Source organism: Rattus norvegicus, chromosome 1, assembly GCF_021556685.1.
Source record: "Rattus norvegicus strain SHRSP/BbbUtx chromosome 1, alternate assembly SHRSP_T2T, whole genome shotgun sequence".
In the NCBI taxonomy this organism is placed as follows: domain Eukaryota; kingdom Metazoa; phylum Chordata; class Mammalia; order Rodentia; family Muridae; genus Rattus; species Rattus norvegicus.
The window spans coordinates 154,372,092-154,398,578 of NC_141534.1; the positions used below are offsets into that span (position 1 = coordinate 154,372,092).

Sequence of the window (26,487 nt, forward strand, 5' to 3'; positions counted from 1 at the left end):
AAATCTCCTTCTATTATCATGTGAGGTGCAATGTGTGCTTTGAGCTTTAGAAAGGTTTATTTTATGACTGTAGGTGCCCTTGCATTTGGAGCATAGATGTTTAGGATTGAGAGTTCATCTTGGTGCATTTTTCCTTTGATGAATACAAAGTGTCCTTCCTTATCTTTTTTAATGACTCTTGGTTGAAAGTCAATTTTATTTGATATTAGAATGGCAACTCCAGCTTGTTTCTTTGGGCCATTTGCTTGGAAAATTGTTTCCAACCATTTATTCTGAGGTTGCTTCTGTCTTTGTCTCTGCGGTGTGTTTCCTGGATGCAGCAAAATGCTGGGTCCTCTTTAAGAATCCAATCTGTTAGTCTATGTCTTTTTATTGGGGAATTGAGTCTGTTGATGTTGAGAGATATTAGGGAATAATGATTGTTGCTTCCTGTTATTTTTGTTGTTAGAGGTGGAATCATGTTTGTTTGTCTCTCTTTTGGTTTCATTGCAAGCAAATTATATTCTTGCTTTCTGTATGGTATAATTTCTCTCTTTGTGTTGGAGTTTTCCATCTATTATCCTTTGTAGAGCTGGATTTGTAGTAAGATATTGCGTAAATTTGGTTTTGTCACAGAATATCTTGGTTTCTCCATCTATGTTAATTAAAAGTTTTGCTGAATACAGCAACCTGGGATGGCATTTGTGTTCTCTTAAGGTCTGTATGACATTTGTCCAGGATCTTCTGGCTTTCAGAGTCTCTGGTGAGAAGTCTGGTGTAATTCTCATAGGTCTGCCTTTGTATGTCACTTGACCTTCCCTTACTGCTTTTAATATTTTCTTTGTTTTCTGCATTTACTGTTTTAACTATTATGGGACGGGAGGAATTTCTCTTCTGGTCCAAACTATTTGGAGTTCTATAGGCTTCCTGTATGTTTATGGGAATCTCTTTCTTTAGGTTAGAAAAGTTTTCTTCTATAATTTTGTTGAATATATTTACTGGCCCCTTAAGTTGGGAGTCTTCGCTTTCTTCTATAACTATTATCCTTAGGTTTATTCTTATCATTGTATCCTGGACTTCCTGTATGTTTTGGGCTAGGAGCTTTTTGCGTTTTACATTATCTTTGACAGTTGTGTTGATGTTTTTCTATGGTATCTTCTGCCCCTGAGATTTTCTCTTCTATCTCTTGTATTCTGTTGGTGATGCTTGTGTCTATGACTCCTTGTCTCTTCCTTTGGTTTTCTATATCCATGGTTGTTTCCCTTCGTGCTTTCTTTATTGTTTCTATTTCCATTTTCAATTCCTTCACCTGTTTGGTTGTGTTTTCCTGTAATTCTTTCAGGGATTTTGTGTTTCCTCTCTAAGGGCTTCTACTTGTTTACTTGTGTTTTCCTGCTTTTCTCTAAGGGCCTTCTTTATGTCTTCCTCTAAGTCCTCCATCATTATCAAAAAAATGTTATTTCAAATCTAAATCTTGCTTTTCTGGTGTGTTTGGAGATCCAGTATTTTCTTTGGTGGGAGAACTAGGCTCTGATGATGCCAAGTAGTCTTAGTTTCTGTTGATTAGGTTCCTGTGCTTGCCTCTAGCCATTGGGTTGTCTCTGGTGTTTGCTTGTCTTGCTGTTTCTGGGAGTGACTTGGCCCTGCTGTAGGACTCAGTGTCAGCACTCCTGTAGAACTGTTTCCCTGTTTCCCTATTTCCCTATTTCCCTCAGCCTTTCCTGAGAACAGGTGCTCTGCTCTCAGCTGTGGCAGCACTCCTGGAGACTGTCTTCCAGCTTTAGGCGGGGGCAGGTATCAAAGAGTCCTGCCCCTGATTGCTGATGTAGGACCTTGCACCCAGCAGGCAGAGTTGGCACTATGCAATTCCCTCTTGTGTCTGGACTGTGGGAGGAGGGTATTCTCCTCTGACTTTCAGGAGTATCCACACTTCTGAGGTTCCAGCTCTCTCCCCCACAGGATTTGAGTGCAGGGAGCCGTTTGGCAGGATAAGTTCAGTCCTGGGCACAGATCAGAACCATGGTTACCGTGGCTGTCTGTTCCTATATCCCTCTGTCCAGAGGCACTGTGCAGTTTCCCCTTGGACCAAGGATGTGGGCTGAAGTGTGCAGAGGTAGCAGTCTATCCTGTGGCCTCAGGATGTCTGCACTCCTGGGTAGTCTACTCTCTTCCCCACAGGATTTGGGTGCCTTTCTGTATTTCTTTAAGGGATTTATTTGTTCCCTCTTTAAGGGCTTCTACCTGTTTACCTGTGTTTTCCTCTATTTCATTCAGTAAGTTATTCATATCCTCCTTAAAGGACTCTATTATCTTCATGAGATGGGACTTTAGGCCAGCTCCCCGATTTTCAGGTGTGTTGGTGTATTCATGGCTTGCTGTGGCAGGAAAACTGGGTTCTGATGATGCCCACGTATGTTGGCTTCTGTTGCTTATGGTCTTGTGCTTGCCTCTCACCATCTGGTTATCCCTAGTGTTTGCTGGTCTGGGTGGGTGACTTTGTCTGTAGTCTGCCTCTGGTTTCCTGGTAGGCCTGTGGCCCTGACTGTAGCAGACCTCCTGCGGGACCTTACAGCTGGAGAGCATTCAGAGGTTCAGAGAATCTGCTGATTTGTTGCCTTGGCTGCAGTAGATCTCTTGGGAGGCCTTCAGACTGTTGGGTCTTCAGAGGAGGAGCAGTCACACTGTTGTCCTATGTGAAGCTGTTCTCCAGGGGAGGGGGGTTGTCAACATTTTCTGTTTCTTTGTGTGCAGCAGAAGTCCAGGGAGGCTTTCAGTCTTTGGAGTCAGTTGCCTTGCATGCCACAGAACTCTGGGAGGTCTTCAGACTCTGGTGACAATTGGCCAGTTGTCCTGTGTACAGAGGAACTTCTGGGATTCCATCAAGCTGTGTATCCTGGGTGCAGTGAATCTCCTGGGAAGTCTCCAGTTTAGTGTCAGATACCCTGGGTGTAGCAGATCCCCTGAGATACCTCAGGATGTGGTATCAAATATTTTCAGTGCAGTGGTTCTTCTGGTCTGCTTCAGGATATGCTATCAAATGTTCTGAGTACAGCGGATCCTCTGGTAAGCCAGTTGAAAGGGAATTGGTATCCAGCAGGTGGGGTCTTGGGGGATGGTGGGTCCCCAAGTCCACTGGCCCCCAAAAGCTACTGCGGGATTTGGGGAGGGGGCTATTACCAAATGCTGAGTGTAGTGGATCCTTTGGTATGTCTCAGGATATAGCCTCTTCAGGGGAGCAGACTAGCTATCAGTTTGTCTCTGCAGAAAGAACCAGGCAGATGGGGATTGGTATTCATACTGAATATTTATAAGGTGATATTTTTTAAAGAAAATATTTGATTCCCTACCACAGCATACTGCCTCAAAATCCTCTAAGTTTATATCATTGAATTTTATTTTGTTACACTCCTTAAAGGATTGTGGTGCAGTGTCTGTGGCTAAAAGCCCAGGATGTCATTCCACTGCAAAATTTGTTGATCATAACCTTATAATGAGTCTAATCTATTCATGAAGTACAGTTACAAAAGGGCTTTGTACAATGATGTTACCATTTAACTACACACAAAACCTTCTAAGTGGTTCACATTAAATGAAACAATATTCATATGAATGTATAAATTTAGATAAAGTCCAAATAATGACAACACATGAGAGTCATATCTTATGCATAGTTTCTCAACACATAAAGTTAATGACTTGCCATTAGTTACATACACAAGGGTAATGGATTGTACATGAAGAATTCGAGAATCTACCTTGCATAAAAATGATGATTAATGCTATCCTGTGCAAGTATTTTAGACATTGGGGTACTAATTACATTTAGATAAAAGGGAATTAAAAGCAGAATAGCAGAGAACTGTATTAATAGAAAGCCCTTAAGTTAGACATGAAAACTTTTCTGTTGCTTCTTTATGTTGTAAAAGAATCCTGCTTCATATCACATAGAATTTTCCCGATGTTAGTAATAACATGTGGAAACTAAAAATGCATAACAGAGGAAACAACATCTATATAATTAACTGCTTTTGACAATGAGCTTCATTGTTAAATCACAGCCATAGATGCATTGTTCCTTAAGAATAAAGATAAAAATGATTAATTCTTTCTTTTGAAAAGTACTTTTTATAAGGGAAAATTTATAAGCAAAAACTCTATGACACACTAAATTATCAAAAGTAGTATTTTTAAAACTCTTATTAATTAAGCAAATAAATATTTTTTATTGAGATGGGATTTTGTCTCCCAGGAACTACCTCCAACCGACAATGTAATTAATGATGACCTTAGACTTCTTCACTGGTGGGATTATAAGCATGTCTTACTGTCCACAGTTTATATAGCTTAGAAATCAAATTTGTGATTTTGTGCATTCTAGCTAAGCATTCTATCAACTGATCTGTAGCCTTAGCCACTTTTATTTTAATGTGTAATTATTGTATGTGACTATGTGTCACTAAAAAATGAACATAGATTTACACCTTAGCAGTGAGATATGTGTTTGTTTATAATTAAATATGTAAATAATAACTTATATTTACTTTGAGCTGACTATTCACAATTTTTGTGGGGAGATTTTTTTTTATTATTTACTTATATCTCAATCACAGTTTCCCCTTCCGCCTCTCCTCCCAATCCCTTCCTCCTACCTCATCCCCACTTCTTGGCATCCACCTCTCCTTATCTTATTATCAGAAGAGGGGAGGTCTCCAGTGAATGTCAACCAGCCTTGGTATCAAGTTGCAGTAAGACTAGGTCCATTTTCTTCTATTAAGACCAGATAAGGCAGTCTAACTAGAGGAAAGAAATCCAAAGGCAGGCAATGCTCAGAGACAGCCCTTGTTCCCACTTTAGGAGTCCCACATGACGATCCAGCTGCACAACTCTTACATATGTAGTGAAGGGCCTAGGTCTGTTCCATGCATGCTCTCTGGTTGGCAATTCAGTCTCTATGAGACCCTGTGGGCCCAGGTTAGTTGATTATGTAGTTTTTCTTGCAGTGCACTTGACCTCCCTGGCTCTTTCTTTCCTTTTCCCCTCTCTTCCACAGGTTTTCAAAAGTTCTACTTAATCTTTGGCTAGGGTTCCATCAATTTCTGGATGAAACCTCTCTTAGGACATTTATTCTGGGCTCCTGACTGTGAGTATAGGAGAATATCTTTAATAGTGTCAGGGCTGGAACCCTATTATGCCATGGGTCTCAAGTTAGTCCAGTCACTGGATGGTCCTCCCTTCAAATTATGCTTGATCTTTTAACCCTTCTCATGATATTTTTAAATTAAAATATTTTTATAATTTTTCATAACATTAAATATAATTAGATAAAACAAAAACTCTGTCATTTCAGAGTAAACAAGACAAAGCAACAGTAAAATAAAAGGCCTGGAAGAGAAGGCAAAAGAATCAAAGATCCATTCATTCACACAAGCAGGAGTCCCATACAAGTACTAAAAATAAACACTACAGTACATATGCAGAGGACCTTGTGTAGATCTATGTAGGCCCTGTTATTGCTGTTTCAGTCTCCATGAGTTTATATGCAGTTTGCTCAGTTGTTTTGGAGGGCATGTTTCTCCTGCTGTTCTTCATCCAGTCTGGCTCTTACAGTCTTTCTACCTCCTCTTCTATGGAGTTACCTGAGTTCTGAGGGTAGGAATTTGATGGAGACATTGGAATTGTGTGTCTCAAGGTCTCTCTTTCTTTCTGTATAATGTCCATGTGTGTAGTTATTCCCATCTGCTGCTGGAGGAAATTTCTCTGATAATGGCTGCATAAGGCACTGGTCTATGAGTAGAACAGACTATCATTAAGAATCGTTTTATAGTTACTAGGGTTTTTTTGGACTTGTATTTGATTTTATCATAGATTTCTAGAGTATCTATTCTCTGGTTATTAGTCGCCCAAGCAGTTTCAGGTATAGAGGTTCAATCTCATGGAGGGAGCTTTAAGTCAAAGAAGATGTTAGTTGGTTACTTCTACAAGATTTGTGCCACCGTTGCTCTAGCATACTTATTTTGTAGAAATGCCAGATTGTAGATCAAAGATTTTGCATTTGGGTTGTTGTTTATATTCCTATCTTGATAGTATGCAGAGTACCTTTACACAGCAAAGACACTAGAATACAGAGACAAGGATTTTATGTAGGCATAGCTCAACCTCTCTATAATCAGTGACCTTTGTGAGTGTTGTCTTGGCAATGGGACCAGTTTATGAGAGCAACCGACTGTCTTGACTGTTGTCTTGATTGGATTGCTGGAGGATTTTCAGGGAACCCTTTAGGCCAACAATCTAATTGAATAAGAGCTTCACTTGGCGAAATAGGTGACCAGTTGACCTTCCATCTCCCTCATTATTCCAAGACTTTTGTTAGTATGCCTTCATATATGATTGCAAGTTTCTATTATACCAGGTTTCCATACAAGCCTCAAATGGCAACTCTGTCTTTCCTCTATGCCTAAACTCTCTGGGTACACAGATTGTAGCTTGATCAGTATGTATTAAATGATTAATAGCCACAAGTAAGTAAATACATACCATATTTATCTCCTGAGTCTGAGTTACCTTACTCAGGTTGATTTTTTTTTTCTGAGTTCTGTCCATTTGCTTGAAAATTTCATGACATCAGTTTTTTTAATAGCTAGTGGTAATTCATTGTACAGATGTACCACAGTTTCTTTATCTATTTTTCTTGTGAGTAACATCTAGATTATTTCCCATTTGGAATTATTAGGAATAGAACAGCAATGCACATGGTTGAGCAAGTGTTCCTATGGTAAGATAAAGCACCTTTGGGTATATACCCAAGAGTGGTATAGCTGAATATTGATTTAGATCATTTCCATCTTTCCTAAGTCGTACTGACTTAAATAGTGGAGGTCAAATTTTGAACTCCCACAAGTAATGGAAGAATATTTCTCTTTTTCTAGAACATCATTGTAATTTATCATTACCTGTATTACTCTGACAAGGGTAAAATGAAATCTAAAGGTAATTCTTACTTGCATATCCCTCAAAGCTCAGCATGTTGAACATGTGTTTCCCAGCCATTAGAGTTTCCTCCTTTGAGAATTCTCTATTTAGATCTTTATTCCATTTTATTCTTTTTAAATTTTTTTAATTATTCAATTTACACCCTACTCACTGCTCTGCTCTTGGTCACTCCCAACCCTAATTCTTTCCCCATCTCCTTTCCCTTATCTCCTTAGTGGGTGAGGGTCCCTTGAGTAACCCCCAACACTGGCATATCAAGTCTCTGTGAGGCATTCTCTACCACTGAGGCTCATTTTTTTCAATTGGCTTATTTGTTTTCTGTTTTGTTTAGTTTTGCTTTTTATTTAGTTTCTTGGGTTCATTGTATTGTGCTTGTTAGTTCTCCTTTGGATGTGGAGTTGGGAAAAATCTTTCCCCATTCTATGGGCTGCTGCTTTGTTCAATTGGTGGTGTCCTTTACCCTGCAACAGCTGTTAAGTAATTGTTGGTCTTAGTGCCTGGGTTAACAGTGTTCTGTTCATATCTATGCATTAGCAGTGAGATTGTATTTGTTTAAAATTAAAGATGTATATAATTTATACAGGTATATTATATTTACTCTAGAATAGTCACAAAATGTGTAGGTTATATCTTTTTTCTTTTCTTTTTTAAAATTTTTTATTGGTTATTTTATTTATTTACATTTCAAATGTTATTCCCCTTCCTGGTTTCCCCTCCAAAAGCCCCCTATCCCACTTCTCTCCCCTCTGCTTCTTTGAGGGTGCTCACCCACCCACCCACTCCTGCCTCATCACCCTAGAATCCCCCTTCTCTGGGGCATTGAGTCTCCACAGGACCATTTATGACAGATAAGGCAGTCCTATGCTACATATGCAGCTGGAGCCATGGGTCCCTCTTTGGTTGATGGTTTTGTCCTTGGGAACTCTGCAGGGGGTAGCAGTAGGTTGACTTTGTTATTCCTCCTGAGGGGCTGCAAATCCCTTCAGTTTCTTCAGTCCTTTCCCTAATTCATCCATTGGGGTCCCCATTCTCAGCCTGGTAGTTGGTTGCAAGCACTGGTTGGTTGCAAACATTCGCATTTGTATCTGTAAGGCTCTGGCAGACATCCATAACAGGTTCCTGTCTGCAAGCACTTCTTGGCATCAGCAATAGTGGCTGGGTTTGGTGGCTGCATAAGGGATGGATCCCCGAATGGGGCAGTTTAAGTTACATCTCTTAACAATTTGTGAAAATGCTAATAAAGTTTTTTTTAGTAGAAGCAGTTTTATAATGTACGCAGATGGTTTCAGGCACATAACTCCTCCATTGATCCTACAGTAGCCTAACTAGCTAAAACCTGAAATACATGATGCAAGAAAGGTATCGTTCCTTCCAATTTTTCAATGGTACTTGTGTTTGATTTTTATAAAAGTAATTTTAAACTTCCATTGTTTTCAGGAGCATCCTCCTATCTACAACATCTAAAACAAAGTTTGTTTTTTAAATATTTTCTTTTCTGTTTTTATAAGGCCAGCACTCTTTTTTTTAAGTTATTTTATTTTATTTTATTTTATTTACATTCTAGTCATTGCCTCCTCCACATCCCTTCTCCCAAAGTTCCTTATCGTGTTCCGACCCCTTGCCTCAGAGAGGGTGCTCCCTCCCACCAGACCAACCCATTCCCTGGGGCCTCAAGTCTTACAAAGATTAAGCCCATCTTCTCACACTGAGGCCAAACCTATGCTATATATTGCCAGGGGCCTAGGACCGGCCTTTGTATGCGCCTGGTTTTTGACTCAGTCTCTGGGAGCTTCCTAGGGTCGAGGTTACTTGAGTCTGCTGGTCTTCCTATGGGTTCACTCTCCCTTTCAGCTTTGTCAATCCTTCCCCTAATTCAACCACAGAGGTCCTCAACTTCAGTCCAATGGTTAGGCGTGCATCTGCCTCTTCTCGTTCAGCTGGTGGGGCCTTTCAAACGACATCCATGCCAGGCTGCTGTTTGTGAGCATATCATAGCATCAGTAATAGTGTCAGGCCTTGGTGCCCCGCAATCCCATGAGATAGATCCAAGTTGGGCTGATGATTGGACTGCCTTTCCTTCATTTTTTTCTTCACTTTTGTCCCTGCAGTTCTTTTAGACAGGAACAATTCTGGGTCAGAAATTTTGTTTGTGGGTTGTCACCCTGTCCCTCCACTTGAGGCCCTGCCTGTCCACTGAAGGTGGATTCTTCAAGTTCCCTCTCCCCAGTATTGAGCATTTTGGCTAAGGTCACCCCCAGTGAATCCTGACAGTCTCTCACCTCCCAAGTCTCTGGTGCTTTCTAGAGGGTTCCCCACCTCCCACCCTCCCAACCTGCTTATTTCCATTCATTCTCTTGGCCCTCAGGCTTCTCTCCTGGACCCCAGAATATCTAATGCTGTTCCCCTTTTCCCCTCCCTCTCCCCTCTCTCATGCAGACCCCTCCCTCTCTCTACCTCCAGTGATTATTTCTGCCCCCCTTCTAAGATTGAAGCCTCCTCACTTGGACCTTTCTGCTTGTTACACTTCTTATAGTCTGTAGGTTGTATCCTAGGTAGTCAGTACTTTTTTGGCTAATATACATGTATCATCTAAAACAAAGATTCTTTTTAGTCTTACCTCTTCCTTACCAGTGTTGATCACCTTGCACACAATAATTTTTCATATCCTCCTGTATCTTTCAAACAGTTTAGATGGCTCTGAAATAGTTTGCAGCTCTGTCTACAGCCTGATTTCATACACCAACCCAAACATATTTGAAAACAGCCACACGAAGCTGTTCATACCATTTCTCTATGCAGTTCTTAATAGTGACTCTCTGACCTGCAAGATGTCCCACTTGCCTGCTGTGAAGCCTCATCCAGGAGCATGTAACACATTATTGCACTGAAGCCTCCTTTCATTTTTTCTTTTCTCATAGGTGACCTCTGTTCCCCAAATCCCAATTTTACATACTGTCATAGTAACATTTGTTACTTCCTACTGTAGTGACCTTTAGTTGCTCCTGGCTAAGAATGAAGACATGGAATTTCTCCTTAGTCTTTGCTCCAGTTATATGCAAGTGTCTTAAAGACCCCAATTAATTTTTATGATGGCAGGAAAAAATATTGTCATCATTTAGTTTCAAAATGTAGGGCAGCGCCTATCAAACAGCATACACTTGACAATTTTTATAATCCTAAATGAATCTTTGAAGGAGTAAATTGTACAAGAGACTGAAATTATAAAGGTAAATGGCAGATTGAAATGATCAAAAGCAGCTGCTTGTAAATTGGGAACTTGTAAAGCAAAAATGTTTCTCTCACTCTTTTTCAATATGCGTTTGTGTCTCTGCAGGCTGTGACTTGATCCCAGTCCAGTATCTTCGCTGGGGTGACCCTGAGCCGATTGCAGCTGTGGTGTTTGCCTGCCTCGGTCTGCTAGCCACCTTATTCGTTACTGTAATCTTCATCATTTATCGGGACACTCCGGTGGTCAAGTCCTCCAGCAGGGAGCTCTGCTACATTATCCTTGCTGGCATCTGCCTGGGATACTTATGTACCTTTTGCCTCATTGCAAAGCCCAAGCAGATTTACTGCTATCTTCAGAGAATTGGCATTGGACTCTCTCCAGCCATGAGCTACTCAGCCCTTGTAACCAAGACCAACCGTATTGCAAGGATTCTAGCTGGAAGCAAGAAAAAAATCTGTACCAAGAAGCCCAGATTCATGAGCGCCTGTGCTCAGTTAGTGATCGCTTTCATTCTCATCTGTATTCAGCTGGGCATTATCGTGGCCCTCTTTATCATGGAGCCTCCGGATATAATGCATGACTATCCAAGCATCCGAGAAGTCTACTTGATTTGTAACACCACCAACCTAGGGGTTGTTACTCCTCTTGGATACAATGGATTATTGATTTTGAGTTGCACGTTCTATGCGTTTAAGACCAGAAATGTTCCAGCCAACTTTAATGAGGCCAAATATATTGCTTTCACCATGTACACAACCTGCATCATATGGCTGGCCTTCGTGCCTATCTACTTTGGCAGCAACTACAAAATCATCACCATGTGTTTTTCAGTCAGCCTCAGTGCCACAGTGGCCCTGGGTTGCATGTTTGTCCCGAAGGTGTACATCATCCTAGCCAAACCGGAGAGAAATGTGCGCAGCGCCTTCACAACCTCTACAGTGGTACGCATGCATGTAGGAGACGGCAAATCATCGTCCGCTGCCAGCAGATCCAGCAGCCTAGTCAACCTGTGGAAGAGGAGGGGCTCCTCTGGGGAAACCCTAAGGTAATAGTTGTGAGAGCATAGCAGCGCATGTCTGCTAGGGAAACAGTTGCATTAGCCTTCTAGCATTTCAATAGATGTCAGCATGGTGGAAACTAGATGAGTCCCTGTGCTTCAGGGTTTGAGTCCATTTTCCAACGTTTATTGTAGGGTTGATGGAGTGTGGTACAGTTATGAAAGCTATGGTTAGAAGCACAGGAATCAAGATTACTAATAAAACAGTAGTTTGTTCAGAAGGACAAAAAGAGCAGATCTGTGTTAAATTTTAGTTTAAAATTAGTTGAACACTTTCTGGGAGATGTTATAAGAGCCCAAAAGGATGAAATAACACAATAGCTTTGCATATACCTGTACTAAATTCATTAGGTTTCCAATTCTTTGTTGCCTAGATTCCTATTATACTCTATGTTCAATATCATTATCAGCAGATAAATAGCTAGTTAAGGCTGCAAATGATGTGGACCCAATAGTCAATGCATACGTGAATTTGAGTATCACCCTTGTAACTATTTCCAAGATTCAAAATGGAGATCATGACTCTTGAGAACAAATTCTAAAATAGTAAAAGTTACACAGATTGCTGAGAATTGAAAATAAGGTGGTACTATTCCATAGATCTATGGACTATAAATAAAAATTTCCTCTACTTTGGAACTGCCTACCAAAAAGCTGGTTAGGAAATCTTTACGGAGATTTGATAGTCTTTCTAAATATTGGATAAGTTAATGTAAGCCAAATAACTTTCAACTGAAAAATAAGTGGCTTTCAGTGTAGGGGAATGTCAGAGTGGGGCCTTTTCAATAATTGAATTCTACCTTGTGCTATTGAGCTCAGGTGTTGGGGCTTAGGAAGGTCTTCAGTAGATAACTAAAATCCTGAAAACCAGGCCTTTAGGCATTAGCAGCTCATATGCTAGCTCTACCTTGATTTACCCTCTTTCACTTCATTATGAAGTCACCAATTGATATTATTCCACACTGGCTCTGACTCCTGTTTTTTCTAGTTAGTTGCTCTATGCGTTCCTTCTTTTTTGTATTGGTTATTTTGTTTATTTACTTTTCAAATGTTGTCCCCCTTCTTGGTTTCCCATCCACATATATCTTCATCCCATACCCCCTGCCCTTTGCCTTTAAGGCAGTACTCCCCCACCCACCCACTCCCACCTCACCTCTCTAGAATCTACCTTCTTTGAGGCATCAATTCTCTATAGGATCAAGAACCTCCCTTCCCATTGAGGGGAAGGTAAGGCAGGACTCTGCTGCATATGCAGCTGGAGCCATGGATCCCTCCATGTGTCATCTTCCGTTGGTGGTTTAGGAGTCTGGATTGGTATTGCTGTTCTTCCTATGGGATTGAAAACCCCTTCAGCTCCTACAATCCTTCCCCTAACTCCTTCATTGGGGTCCCATGCTCAGTCTCATGGTTGGCTGCAAGCATCTGCATCTGTATTGGTCAGGCTCTGGCAGAGCCTCTCAGGAGACAGCTATATCAGACCCCTGTCAGCAAGCACTTCTTGGCATCAGCAATAGAATCTGGATTTGGTGGCTGCATATGGGATGGATCCCCAGGTGGGGCAGTCTCTGGATGGCCTTTCTCTCAGTCTCTACTCCACTTTTTGTCCTTGTATTTCCTTCTATCCTGCCCTTCATCACCCATCATCCACCGGGAACAATATAGATAATTCTCTGTTTTAAAGAGTGATAATTCCATGCTTTAAATAAAGAATATTGAAACAATTAAAAGTTTCAGCAACTGTATCCAACAATTACTATACCCTCTTGGAGAGGAAATAGAGAGGGGGGACTATACGTTTTAAGCAGAATTGCATGAGTAGCTATTCCTGGCTTTTATAAATATCAACTTGAATGAATTATTTTAGTCTGTTCAATAAACTATGAAATAGTATATAATAGTCTGATTTTAAAGAATATACTAATGCTTAGGAACAACTTGTAGAAAGCAGTCAAGAACAGAAAGCTTTTTAAAATCAGGCTTAATTGCAAGAACCCATTTTCAGATCTCCATAAACTGGTTCTACTTGTTAGATAACAGTCTTGTCAGAATCCTATTAAAAAAATGGTCATTATGTCTCATTAAACAAAACTTACTCAAATATCTACCATAAACTGAGAAAGTAGTCACTTTAGCATGACAGTGTTTATAAAGAAAACTGGTTGGGGAAAATGTGTGGTAGTTTTCACTGCATAAACTGATGAAATTTTTCTTCAACAGAGATTGTTAAAACACAGCAATAGTGGTTTGAATAATAGAAAAAGATAAGGAAACTGGTAAGTGGGAAAGAAATACACTGGCAGTTTAAAGAATATGAATCAGAAGTCTTGAGTGTTGGCCAACTGCTATGTTCTGCAACGTGCTCACTTTATATAGAATTTTTCATATATTTTATTCATCTAACATATATAGTTGTCTTGAAATGTGACAAATATCAGTATTCACCCAATCCAATTTTCAGATAAGGACCATAAGGTTGAGCATCATTAGAAGACTTATTTATCACTACATGTCTTGCATGTGATGGAGCAGTTTTTAACCTGGGTCTCGACTTGTGCTCATCCAAGTGGAGCATTTACAGGTGCACTCTTTGTAAAATATCTCATGAAATCTTTCCTTGGAAACAAATTATTATTTTGTCAAGTAATGTAGAATAGAAAACTTCTATTCTTTGCTTAGGGTTAAATGCTATCAAATATTGTAGTAAAACGACTAATTATTCATTAATTAACTCTTCCCAATCATTTTTTAAGTGAAATGTAAAGGCCATTTAATACAAGCAACACTTAAAGCAATTTTACCCCACACTATACTTAAAATCTTTTAATTTGTTCTATGTTTGTTCTCTCCATTTTTTTCCGAATGAAAAAATAAATCTGATTATTGTTACAGAGTATCTGTAATTTACATTTCAAATCATTTAACGATGAGCAAGGCACCAAAAGGTAATGCTAACCATGTGTGTGACACCTTCTCGGCTTCCAGGTCACTCAGAGACAGGCATGACAAATGCTTAAGCTTTTGGTAAAAAGGATAAGTTTCTACTCGTTTATTTATTTTTTTGCTAGAAAAAGATCAAGGAAAAATCTGTTTTCTTAAAAAACAAAAACTGGGCAAATGAACTTTGAAAGAACTTGAAAGGACAGCAGAAAACATCTTGTAGCTTTACTCTGAGGTAACCTTATTTCAAAAGGATGTGCGCGCAAGATAAAGTTAGCTTGATTCTTCAATGCATTCTAGGAGTGAACAGCTGTTTTCAAACTATTGGCAGATGCTGAAAAGCAAGCAAAGCCGTTTAAGATGATATTTTCTCTTTACACTGGGGTTTCTTTCTTTTAAGGAATGCATTTTTTTTTGCTATTTTTTGAATTTTGATGAGTAGATTTGGAGTTACCTGGCATGTATCAATAAAAACGCAGAAGGAAGACTAATTCTTTTTCTCTCAGCAGCCATCCATTGTCTATATGTCTTCATCAGGATAGGGCATTTGTGAGATAGCCTGCATTATATATGTATGCACTGCATAAATTCAATATAATTGTATATCATATGTACACATATATTATATGTAAATATATGTACATATATATGATTGTAACACAGCAATATACTCAAAATAATGTAATTTAGCATAAAATAAACACTTTGAGTTCCTGCCTTCATACATTATGCAATAAGAAAATATAGAGTTTCATTTTTCTTTTCTTCCAACAGTGCCTTGAACCAAAATGCAGGTTAACAATAGGACAGTCTATACTAACACCAAAAATAGACTCAGAAAACTAAATCTAACAATATAAGTTTGACACATGAAGAAAACTATAAACATTGATGAAAGAGAAAAAACTTCTAAATACATAGATTTTTCCATGTTTATGGACATAAAAAATATTTAACATGTTCATGATAATATTTTTTCCTAAAGTAACTTGTAGATTCAAAATAATCCCAATAAGAGACCTATCAAGTTGTTTTATGGTTATGTTGACCTGGATTAGCAGGATGTTCCTCAGTGACAGGATCTCAAAAAGAAGTGCCAGAGTATGAAAAAGATAGAGAAGATACATAATTGCGAAGATAAAATATGGGTTGAAGAAGTCTTTTACAAACTTTGACAAATGCTGAGCAAGTTTATTAAGAAGCACAGCACTATAGATACTATTTTTTGAGGGGGCTGATGGATTGCCATGGTCATTAGTGAGCTATATCATATAATGTTGGCAAAGGGAACATAAAATAGCTCATACATACCTGTCTAATGACTTTTTCAGCTTTCTTTTCATAGAACCCAGAGATGTCTACCCCATTTTGGCTAGCCCCCCAGTTATCAGACACTTACTAAGAAATCATTCCACAGATGTGGTTGTATCTCAATCCTATGTAGGCATTTTCTCTAATGAGGTTTCTCTTCTCTCTAGTGAACCTAACTTGTGTAAAGTGAAATAAAACTATCCAACCCAACTAGTTTCACATTTAATAAATAAATAAATCTATTAATAAATTAATAAATAAAGTAATACTACTAATACAATAAAAAGGGATGCCCAACTATGTATTGCCAGTATACACGGTACTGCTGTGCACCTGCATTTTGGAGCATTGGGCACCGCTCTTATTTTGGAAGAAGAGAATGATGAAATTTCTTTTTTGTTTGCATAACGTGTAACTGAAGACATTTTTAAATGTTTATTTTATGCACAATTACTTTGAGTCTATTTCAGAATTGAGATATTCATGTCAAGTCTTTCTGGACTTTGTTACTTTAAATGTCAGCAAAGAGAAAAACATGTTGACAGGAATGTAATTTTGAACTTGGAAATACACTGTTTGATATTACCTGCTTCAGATTTAGGGTCTAAGCAGAGGCATCCTAGGTGGCCATGTCCCTACAAGGGCATCTCTCGGTATTCAGCCTTGTCTTTCTTGTTCTCACATAGGGTATTCATTAACAGAATCTGTTGGATCTCCCCTTTCTGTGGAACTTGTTCTATGTCTATGAGCAATGCAGGCATTATTCAAGATAATGGGTAACGTTTATTTTTAACAGTTTTCAAGGAACCAGGTCTTTTTTTTACATTCTTCTTGGCAAAGACTCCTGCTTTCTTACCATCCTCTTTTTGTTTGTTTTTGCTGTTTCTTCATATCCATGTAGGTATACATATTTGACAAATGCTGATGTATTTTCAAGGTACCCTTAAATTCATTCTAACTTTGAGAATTTATTCTTTAGAATTCCTTTTTTGGCAAATTCACATATTTCTGATGCAATGATATTTATCTGCAAATTATGCGAGACTTTCTGGAAGTTTTTAATAGCTACTCAGGTAAAAAATGCTGGAATTAAATCTGACTATAAACAAGAAAACAAAGAAAAAAATTTAGTGCGCCTCTTGAGACAAAAGACCAACATGTTTTGTAATTATAATAAAACCCATACTTATTCCCTTTCCTATCCCAAGACTCTTATCTATAGTGTTTTTAAAAGTGATAAAATAGAATCAGAACATTAAATACCATAACAATTTGTTAAGGAAATAAATACAGAAAAAGGAGGGTTTTAGAGTATTTCCAGATAATAACATGTGTCAAGTACATACTTAATAACAGAAAAAAGCATCTTATATATTCAGGAAAACCTGTAAACTGGAAATAGCGATATACTTAGGAACACAGAGAAAACCTGTAATATATTCTATGCAAAGTCTGTTAGCTTTTCCAAGGAAGATCCAAGAGAAGTGACTTGTAAAGAATAATTTGACAAACTCAAAGGGAGCGATGTGACATTTTCACTCATATTCAAGATGCATAGTATATATGCATATGTACACATCTATGCACACACAGACAAATGTCTAAATATGGTTTTAGAGTATCAGTAACTTATGCCAAAACATTGACCATTAACCAATTGATCAATAGAGAGGGGTGTGTGTGTGTGTGTGTGTGTGTGTGTGTGTGTGTGTGTGTGTGCGCGCGCGCGCGCACGCGTACGCATGTGCATGCATGCATAATTAAAGTAGAAAGGGTATGGCAGGGGGAGGAAGATTTAGGTGGAGGGTATGACTTAGGGAATAGAAAGCAGGAAAAAAGAGGAAATGAATGGGATGAATATGAGTAAAGTAAATGGTATTCACATGTGAAGATGTCACAAGAAAATTAAATTTAAAAAAAAAAGAAATGATTTAACAAACTCAGAAAGACAGCACCAAGGTTTTGATCAGATGCATGCTCTTGTTCAGAATTTCCATTTCCACATACGTGTAACACGAATCTTGGAAGTTGAAGGAATGTTAATGTAGAGCTGGTTCAGGAATCCAGTGAAACGGAATAAGGATCAAGTGAAGGAAATGAGGTAGATCTGAGCAAAGCACACAGCATTCACGTATGGATTCATATGAATTCATTCAGTAAAAACCTGTTGTTTTAAAAGACAAAGGAATTATTTAATAAAGCTAGAAAGCACATCCAAACAACCTTGTAAGTACGCATGAACACAAAGTGATTCAGCCCATGCACAGACAGCAGATGCACCAAAAGTCCCCAATTTCCAAACTTCTCAGTCTGGAAATTTTATTTTTAAAAAGAAATTAAATAGTACAGTTTTTAAATTACATTTAGAACTTTAAACACCCTTTAATGTTATGAAGACATGATGTTTCAGATAGTTTGTTGTGGAAAACATTATGACAGCCTAAACAGAAAGCATGTGTAAAATGGCTGAAGGGCAGTTCATGGTTAGTAGGAAGGAGCCAACAATAGGAGACAACTTCTGCCTTTGGTTGTGGAGTGAGAAGGACTATGGGCTCCCTGGGCTCCTGAGGAAGGCACACAGCTTATTCCAACTGATCCAGCAGTTTTCAGGGAAGTGAAGCTGGCTTGCACTAGAACTCAAAGGAAAGGGCCCAGAATCAGTCATTCAACTCACATAAATAGCAAAGGGAGAGTCTTATTTAAATGGAATGAGTCACTACAGCATTTTCTTTAATAGAAACATGCTATTTATGCCTTCAATGTATAGAGGTCCCTGTGATTAACATTTTGGTTCTAGACACTAATTTCACATGTGACATGGTACAGCAGCAAGTCATTGTCAAGGGATAATGCCAGGCTTCTGCTTAAGGCCTTTACTTCAGCCACAAATTGACAAATGAATACAAAACTACTTCTGATTTAAATAAATCATTAAGCCTTGTATGCCTATTTCTGGGTCTAAAAGATTGTGAATTTCTAGGTACATGAGGTGGGATTTCTAAGATTCAGTAAGTATTTCATGGCTAAATTAGTAGAAGAGAAAAACACTCCCTGGGGATTGTGGTCGAGTTGTAGTATGATTAATATTGTTGCTGCTAACTTAATTTTAGAAACTATCACTTTCCACTTCTGTTTTAATTAACTAATTAACATTGCTTTGATTATCATTGTTCTGAGGGCCCACTTTGGCTAGCTACTAAACCAAATACTGTCTTATGTAAATCTATTGACCAAATTAAAACATGCCTGGAATTCCAAGACACTCCAAATATTGTCAGAGCTTGGGTGATTCCAATTACTTAGAGTTCATTAAGGCATTACTAGTCTGTGCAGAACGATGCGAGTGTTATCTCTTGCTCTTTTGAGTTTTTGTGTCTCTTTTGTCTCCCTGAATCCTATTTATTTCCCAATGCAAAGATTCCTTAAAGAAATTCAATCAGGTTAGATCATGTCACATAGCTTTCCCCATCTGGACTTTTACAGCATTTGTTTGTTTAGAGCACATCCTTAGCATCTGGTTTGTTTGTTTTGTTTTGTTTTTCCTTATTCATGTATGTTTGCTGAGACCTGAAGTTGTCAAGCTCTGTGCTAGGGCCTACAGGCATAAATCAGTTGTTTAGTGAATACAAACAATCATTTTATATCTATTCAAGGCTTTTTTGAATACACTTATAGTCTCCTCAGTGTCAGCAGCCCTCAATAGGACAGGTATACAAAAAGCGATGTATACTTATTTGATCATAAGTCTCATAGAAGCAGCTCTCACGGCTCATACAGTACACAGCATTCACATGTGAAGATTCAAAATGAAATCTATTGTTTAAAAAACAAAAGAATGGTTTCAAAAACCCCAGATAGCACATCTTTAGGACCTGTATGTACACATGAGCACAACGTACCACAACTGCACCAAACTTGTAAAACTCCAAACATTTTTCTCAGCTTGGAAATTTTTTTAAGTAAAAAATGTATTTCCAGCACAGTAATGAAAATGACTTCTTTCTGTTGGCCTTACTGCCCAGATCTAATCTAATAACACTTTGTCCTTAAAAAGTAAGACATCTAAAGATTTACACTTCTCTTAAGTAGGTATTCCATAGGCAGCGTCCTTTCACATCCTGAGGACACTAAGATCAAAGCAAACAAAACCAAGAAAACAGAGAAACAAGAATATGCCATCTTTGGGCTTATCTTAATCTCTTGAAGGGTGCAGAACTAGATACAAATAAATTAAATGATGTGATGGAGTGCTGTGTTAGGAATCTATGCTAAACAAGGATGGGCAAAAGGAAGCTTTGTGAGAAAAAGAAACTCTAAAAATGAGCAGTTCAAATAAGAATCTGTATGTTTGATTCAGGCAGGTTCTACACATTATATCCAGGGCTCTCCCCCTGGGTACTGTAAGGCAATTCATAAATGTTTTCAACTCTCAGTATTGTGTCCTCCATGAGCTGCTCCTTTCCCCTCAGATAGCTTTGCTGGTCTTGCCTGAACAATTCTTTTTTTTTTAATTTTATTTAATCTATTTTTTGCAATCAAGTTTTAACCCCCTCTCAATCCACCCTCTCACTATTCCATATCCCATACCTCTTCCCCACCCCCTCTCCAAAAGGATGTCCCCATCCCCACTTCACCAGACCTTTCCACTTCCTAGGACCTCCAGTCTTTTGAGGGTTAAGTGCATCTTCTCTGACTGTGTCTAGACTAGGCAGTTCTCTGTTGTATATGTGCTGGGGACCTCATATCAGCTGGCGTATGCTGACTGATTGGTGACCCAGGTGTTTGAGAAATCTAGTGAGTTCAGGTTAAGTGAGACTGCTGGTCCTCCTATAGGGTCGCCCTTCTCAGCTTCTTCCAGCTTTTCCCTAATTCAACAACAGGGGTCAGCAGCTTCTGTCCATTGGTTGGGTATAAATATCTGTATCTGACTCTTTTAGGTACTTGTTGGATCTTTCGGAGGGAAATCATGATAGGCCCCTTTTTATGAGCACACCATAGCCTCAGTAACAATGTCAGGTCTTGGGGCCTCCCCTTGAGCTGGATCCCATTTTGAGCCTGTTGCTGGACCTCATTTGCATGGCCCATTCTTTATCTTCTTGGTTTCATACACTAACTGAGGTGGGCAGAAAAAACAGGTTTCTTTTCTGTGTTCTCAGAAACTGAAACTCAGGGAGTCTTGTCTTCACATCCACCCTAATGTCCTATCCATAGTTTCATTCATCAAATGTTCAATAACTATACTTGTTCAAAAAATGTCTCATAACCATGTTCAGAAAAATAATATGTCTCCCATCTCCATCCTTAATCAATACATAGGTATCCTCGACCTCTTCTCTCTCTTAGAAAACCAAAAAATTATTGTGTGGTATTAATAAGTTACTTTGACTTTTATACACTAGCATACATCAAGCAACTGTTTTATGGTGATTACCATGCTAAATTATTTAATAAATATCTCATTAGATCTTCACAAGTTTTTAAATTTATTAACATTCAGAAAATTTATATTATATCTAGTAGTAGAAATTATTATTCTCCAATCACTATAAGAGAAAAATCCCAAGTATGTGAATAGAGGCAAAATAAAACCTTTAGGAAGTGAATTAAAGGTGATGGAAAAAAGTCTTTGATTCAAACTCAGGGAGTAAAGTTGTCAAAGCCCTTTTCTACTCGAGTATTTTATCTCTTACAGTCATTTTCTCAACCATATAACTTTTTCTGTAATTATTTTTCAATAAGATCATGGCAAATGTATTTCTGCCTTATTTATTCTGATTTGTAGTGTCTAAAGTGAATAAAGATCACAAGTGGGTGGACAGTCAAGTTGACATCGTGGAACAACACAGCCTATTTATGTCTTTCATCCTATAAATTGGAGGTTTTGTGTTGTGATGAACTAAGTCTTGCCTTAAAGTATACATTCTAATTCCAGCTCCAACCCTTAAAATTTGGAGCCATAGAGAACACATTTAAACTGTTTGAGATTCTATAACACGAGGAAGGAAATATGCATTACACAGGGTGTATATATATATATAAATATATATATTATTGATTATACAACAAAGTCCAAATCCATACAAAGTTACCTTCTTCCTCCTATTCATAGGGTCCTGCCACTCACTACACAACTCAGGTGGCATATAATGTAAAAGAAGGTTCCAAAGCTTCATTTTCTAAGTAGTCAGCGTGCATTCAGAGAGGCTAGACTTACCAGAGAATAATTGTACAATTATAGGGAGGCATCACCCTCTAAATCTCCATTCTTTGGTAATAGATTTAAGATACCATATCTGGAAGTTTTTGTTTTTGTTTTGTTTTTGTTTTCTTTTGGCAGGTGAGTTTTTTTTTTTAATCTAACATTCCTTGGGGAGGTTTTAGCTATTTTTCAATTTTGTGTTCCGGTTTCATCAGTATATCTATAGGTATATCTACAGTCCTTTTTAAAATCTTATTTAATGTTTTCTTTTACAGTCCAGATCTTATCCCCCTCCCCGTCCACCCTCTGACTGTTCCACATTCCATACCTCCTCACCCACTCCTCATCTCTTCAAGGATGTTTCCACTCAATCCCCAATACCCACCGTACCAGACCCACCCACTCCCTGGGACCTCCAGTGTCTGGATGGTTAAGTGCATCTTTTCTGAGTGCAGACCCAGCAGTCCTCTGCTGTATACGTGTTGTGGGGCCTCAGATCAGCTGGCTTACATCAGTTGTATGCTGACTGGTTGGCAGCTCAGTGTCTGAGAAATCTCGGGGGGGGGGGGGGTCCAGGTTAGTTGAGACTGCTGGTCCTCCTAATAGGTCGTCCTCCTCCTCAGCTTCTTCCAACTATACCCTAATTTAGCTTCTGTTCATTGGCTGGGTGTAAATATCTGCATCTGTTGGGTCTTTCGGAGGGAAGTCATGATAGGCCCCTTTTTGTGAGTACACATAACTTCAACAGTAATGTCAGGCCTTAGGGGCCTTTCCTTGAGCTGAATATTAATTTGTCCTGTCACTGAACCTCATTTCCCTCAGGCTCCTCTCCATTTCCATCCCTGAATTTCTTTCAGACAAGAGCAATTATGGGTCAGAGTTTTTGACTGTGGTCTGGCACCCCCTCTCTTGATGCATTGGTTTTCTATTGGAGGTGGACTCTACAAGTTCCCTCTCCCCACTGTAGGAGATCTCATCTAGGGTCTCTCCCTTTAAGTCCTGAGAGTCTCTCACCTCCCAGCTCTCTGGTATATTCTGGATATTGCTCGCACCTCCTAAATTCTGAGTTTGCCTGTTTCCATTCTCTCTGCTGGCCTTCAGGGCTTCAGTCCTCCCCCCACCAATACTTGATCATGTTCCCCTCTTCCCCTCCCTGTGCTCTTTCCCATCCAGGTCTCTCCCTCTGCTTCCTATAATTACTTTCTTCTCCCTCTGAAATGGGATTGAGGCATCCTCACTTGGGCCCTTCAACTTGTTAACCATTTTGAGCTCTGTGGATTGTATCATGGGTATTCTGTACTTTATTTGGCTAATATCCAATTATTAGTTAGTACATACCATGCATGTTATTTGGGGTCTGATTTACCTCACTCAGGATGATATTTTCTAGTTCCATCTATTTGCCTGTGAAACTCAGTGTGTCCCCATTTTTAATAGCTGAGTAGTACTCCATTGTGTAAATGAACCACATTTTCCATATCCATTCTTCTGTTGTGGGACATCTGGGTTGTTTCCAGCTTCTGAGTATCACAAACAACGCTTCTATGAACATAGTGGAACATGTGCCCATATGACATGGTGGAGCATCTTTTGCATGTATGTGTTGTGGTTTGCCCTGGAGTTATCTGTATTTTGATGCTAATTCCACTGCCCCAAGGACTGCTGCCTAGTCACGTACTCAGAACTCAGGTAACTTCACCATAACCTTTTCCCCATTGAATTTTAAAATACAGGTGAGGGGCAGGTACAGGATAGAAGGAGGCCTGTCATTGGATGAGAAGGAAGGATGGGCAGGAGAAAAGTTTGAAGGAAGAGGAGAGACTGGAATGGGAAGGAGGAATAGACAGGAGGGAGGGGAGAGAAGCCATGGCAGAACAATATGGCAGGTGGCGTTAAGATACTGCTCTGTGTATTTACAGGTTGTTATTAATGTTCTTAAGGGATGGATAGTACTGGGCTTTGTGTGTTTAAGTAGGCAATTATATCTTACCAATTGGGTCAAAGATAATTGTGTTATGTGTTCTTTTATGTGACGGTTTGAGTGTAGGAAAGTGTATAGCAGCAGGAGACACTGGGCAGCTGTGGAGTTGGGATGTGTTTCTACCAAGATATCTAGCAGATATCTTGGGGCACTGTGATGTAGACCTAGCTGTGGATAAAAGACAGCCCTACTTTTTTATTTTTTATATTTTCAACAGCATATATGCCCAATAAATGTGATGTTATCTTGTAAAATTATTGTGGCATTGTGTAAGGATTAAATAATAACTTGCTAAAAGAACCCTTATGCTGCATAACATAAAGCTCTCTAGTGAGGCAAGTATATATGCTGACATTTTTCACTTTGTCTAGGTCAAAATAAATAGATAAAAATTGAGGAACATAGTCACAGTTTCTATTCTGTCTACAAACTGGTTGCTGCCTCCTCTTATTATTTTCGGTCACCATGAGCCACTTCAGAATATAGAAGCTGCCAGCAACTGTGATTCTCCACTGCTAAGTTAAAGTGGGAAAGAGAAAAAATGCAAACTAATGATGCCATTTTCTCTTATTTATTCATGTGTCTTTCTTAGCAAACTCTTTAAAAAGAGAAGGCCATGGCTTCAAGCAAACATTGATCCATCATGACCTTGTTCATCCTAAGCAATCAAGAATTCAAACCAAAGCATAAATAGTATATTGAACTTAACCAATAGAAACATCATTTATTGAACAGGCTCCAGGTGTCTCTGCACATTATTCAATGTGTTTCTAATTTTTATGGAATCAAATCCCTAAACCCCAAATTTCTAATTTAGTAAATTTGAAATGGTGAGGAGTGATGATTATTGTTTTATGTTTGTTTGTTTGTTGTTTGTTTGTTTTTGTTTTTTGTCAACTTGACACCAGTTGTCATCTGAGAAGAGGGAACTCAGTGGACAAATTGTCTCCATCATACTGGCTTATGAGAAATTCTTCATTAGTGATTGATGTATAAGACCTCGCCCACTATGGGAAGGACCATTCTGATCAGGTGGTTCTAAACTGCATAAAAAAAGGCTTGGCAAGCTTCAGGGAGCAAATCAGCAACCAGTGTTTCACCATGGTATCTGTTTCAGTTCCTGCATCTAGATTCCTGCCTTGAGTTTCTGCCTCAACTCTCAGTGATGGGCTATGATGTATAAGTCAAATAAACCATTACTTTTCCAAGTTTCTTTCTGTCATAATATTTATCACAGCAATAGAAAATTTATCAGTACAAGTTTAGACATGAAAGTCTGTATATATAATGAACTGAAGGTCCTGGATTAAGAATAATTTTATAACCAGATACGGTAGCATAAGCCTTTCATCTTGACACTTGGGAGTTAGAGGCAGACAGATGTCTGACAAAGACAAGCCTCAGATTGGGGGAAGATCTTGAGAAAGGGATATTTAAAGTAGAGGAAGAAACAACTCTCAGTCAGTGATGGGGTGCAAGGTGATTGCTATGCCTTCTACTTGAGACAGCTCTCTAGAGAGCGCTCTAGATCATCGTTTTCCAACCAATGTAGAAAACCTGCTAGACAAAATTCTAAAAGGACTGTGTTAGCTTTCTATATAGCCCAGTTCTTGTATCCCAAAGCCCAGTCTTTTATTTGTATATCAGTTTAGTCATTTGCCTGTTTTCCTTTTGATTATCCCATGAATCAGCATTCTATGACCTTAACTCCTTGGTTTATAGAAAGCTAGAAACATATTTTATATAAATTAGTAATTTTTTAACATAAATAAGAAACATTTTTTATACATTAGTACGTTTTTAACATAGCAAGTCCTATGTGGTTCACTGGGCACAGTGTTGTGGTTATCAAATCTATACATAGAGCCTATTTCTATGTGAGAAAGCTTTCTGCTAACCAATTCCTTCACTGCCTAAACTCATCTGTCCTGGAATCTGTAGACAGACCTTAATCTCAGAAATCTGCCTGCCTTCGTGAACACAAACAGTAAACTTAGCTGAGTGGGATCCCATCATGAGATTACCACTCCCTCATTCCCTTTATCACTTGAACCATGAGTCTTGTTTTTGTTTTTTTTTTGTTTTGTTTTGTTTTGTTTTTTGTTTGTTGTTTTGTTTTATTTGTTTGTTTCTATTCCTTTCCCTTTATCAACTCATTGGTACATCTGCCTCTGTTTTTAGGGTCTGTGAGCCCTTCATACAATTCAGATCTCTGTGAGTTTGAGGACAGCCTGGTCTACACAGTAAGCTGTAGGATGGTCAGAGCTACATAAAGAAACACCATCTTCCACAAACAAGACAAAAAAGAAGAAGAAAAAGAAATAGCAAATGTTCTGGCTCTCCTCTCTCTCCTTTGGTGGTGTCCAGCTGCTGTTGATATACTGGCTCAGGGAAGACAGGGCAAAGTCTGGGATTGGGCCCACTTCCCTTTGGAGCTTCAGAATGCTGTTGTATGCCAGGCCAGAAGGGGAGCATGAGGTGCAGGACAAACAGGATCTTTTTCTGCTTTGGAGCAAGTGCTGAGTGCCAGAGGGGCAGGAGAAGGGAGGACTTTGGAAGCCATAGTGTTAAGGCTTGTTTAGCTAAAGACCTTTCCCATGGCAATCTTTTTATTTATATCCAATCCACCCCTCACAGACTCCCTCCTCCAATCACCCCTCCCCTTTGCCTCTGAGAGGGTGAGAACCCCCTGGGTATCCCCCAACCCTAGCAATCAAGTTTCTTCATGAGTAGGTACATCCTCTACCACTGAGGCCAGACAAGGCATTCCTGTAATGGAACAAGTTCCACAGATAGGGAACAGC

At 38.9% G+C, this 26,487-nt stretch overlaps 1 protein-coding gene across 6 annotated transcripts in view; it reads left to right on the plus strand.

Annotated features, from left to right (window-relative positions):
* Grm5 (glutamate metabotropic receptor 5) overlaps nucleotides 1-26,487 on the plus strand; it is a 561,776-nt gene that overhangs the window by 492,999 nt on the left and 42,290 nt on the right. For all 6 annotated transcript variants that reach the window (NM_001439436.1, NM_017012.3, NM_001439437.1 and 3 more), the window contains 1 exon segment: nucleotides 10,304-11,243. In NM_001439436.1, coding sequence (NP_001426365.1) covers nucleotides 10,304-11,243 — 940 coding nt within the window.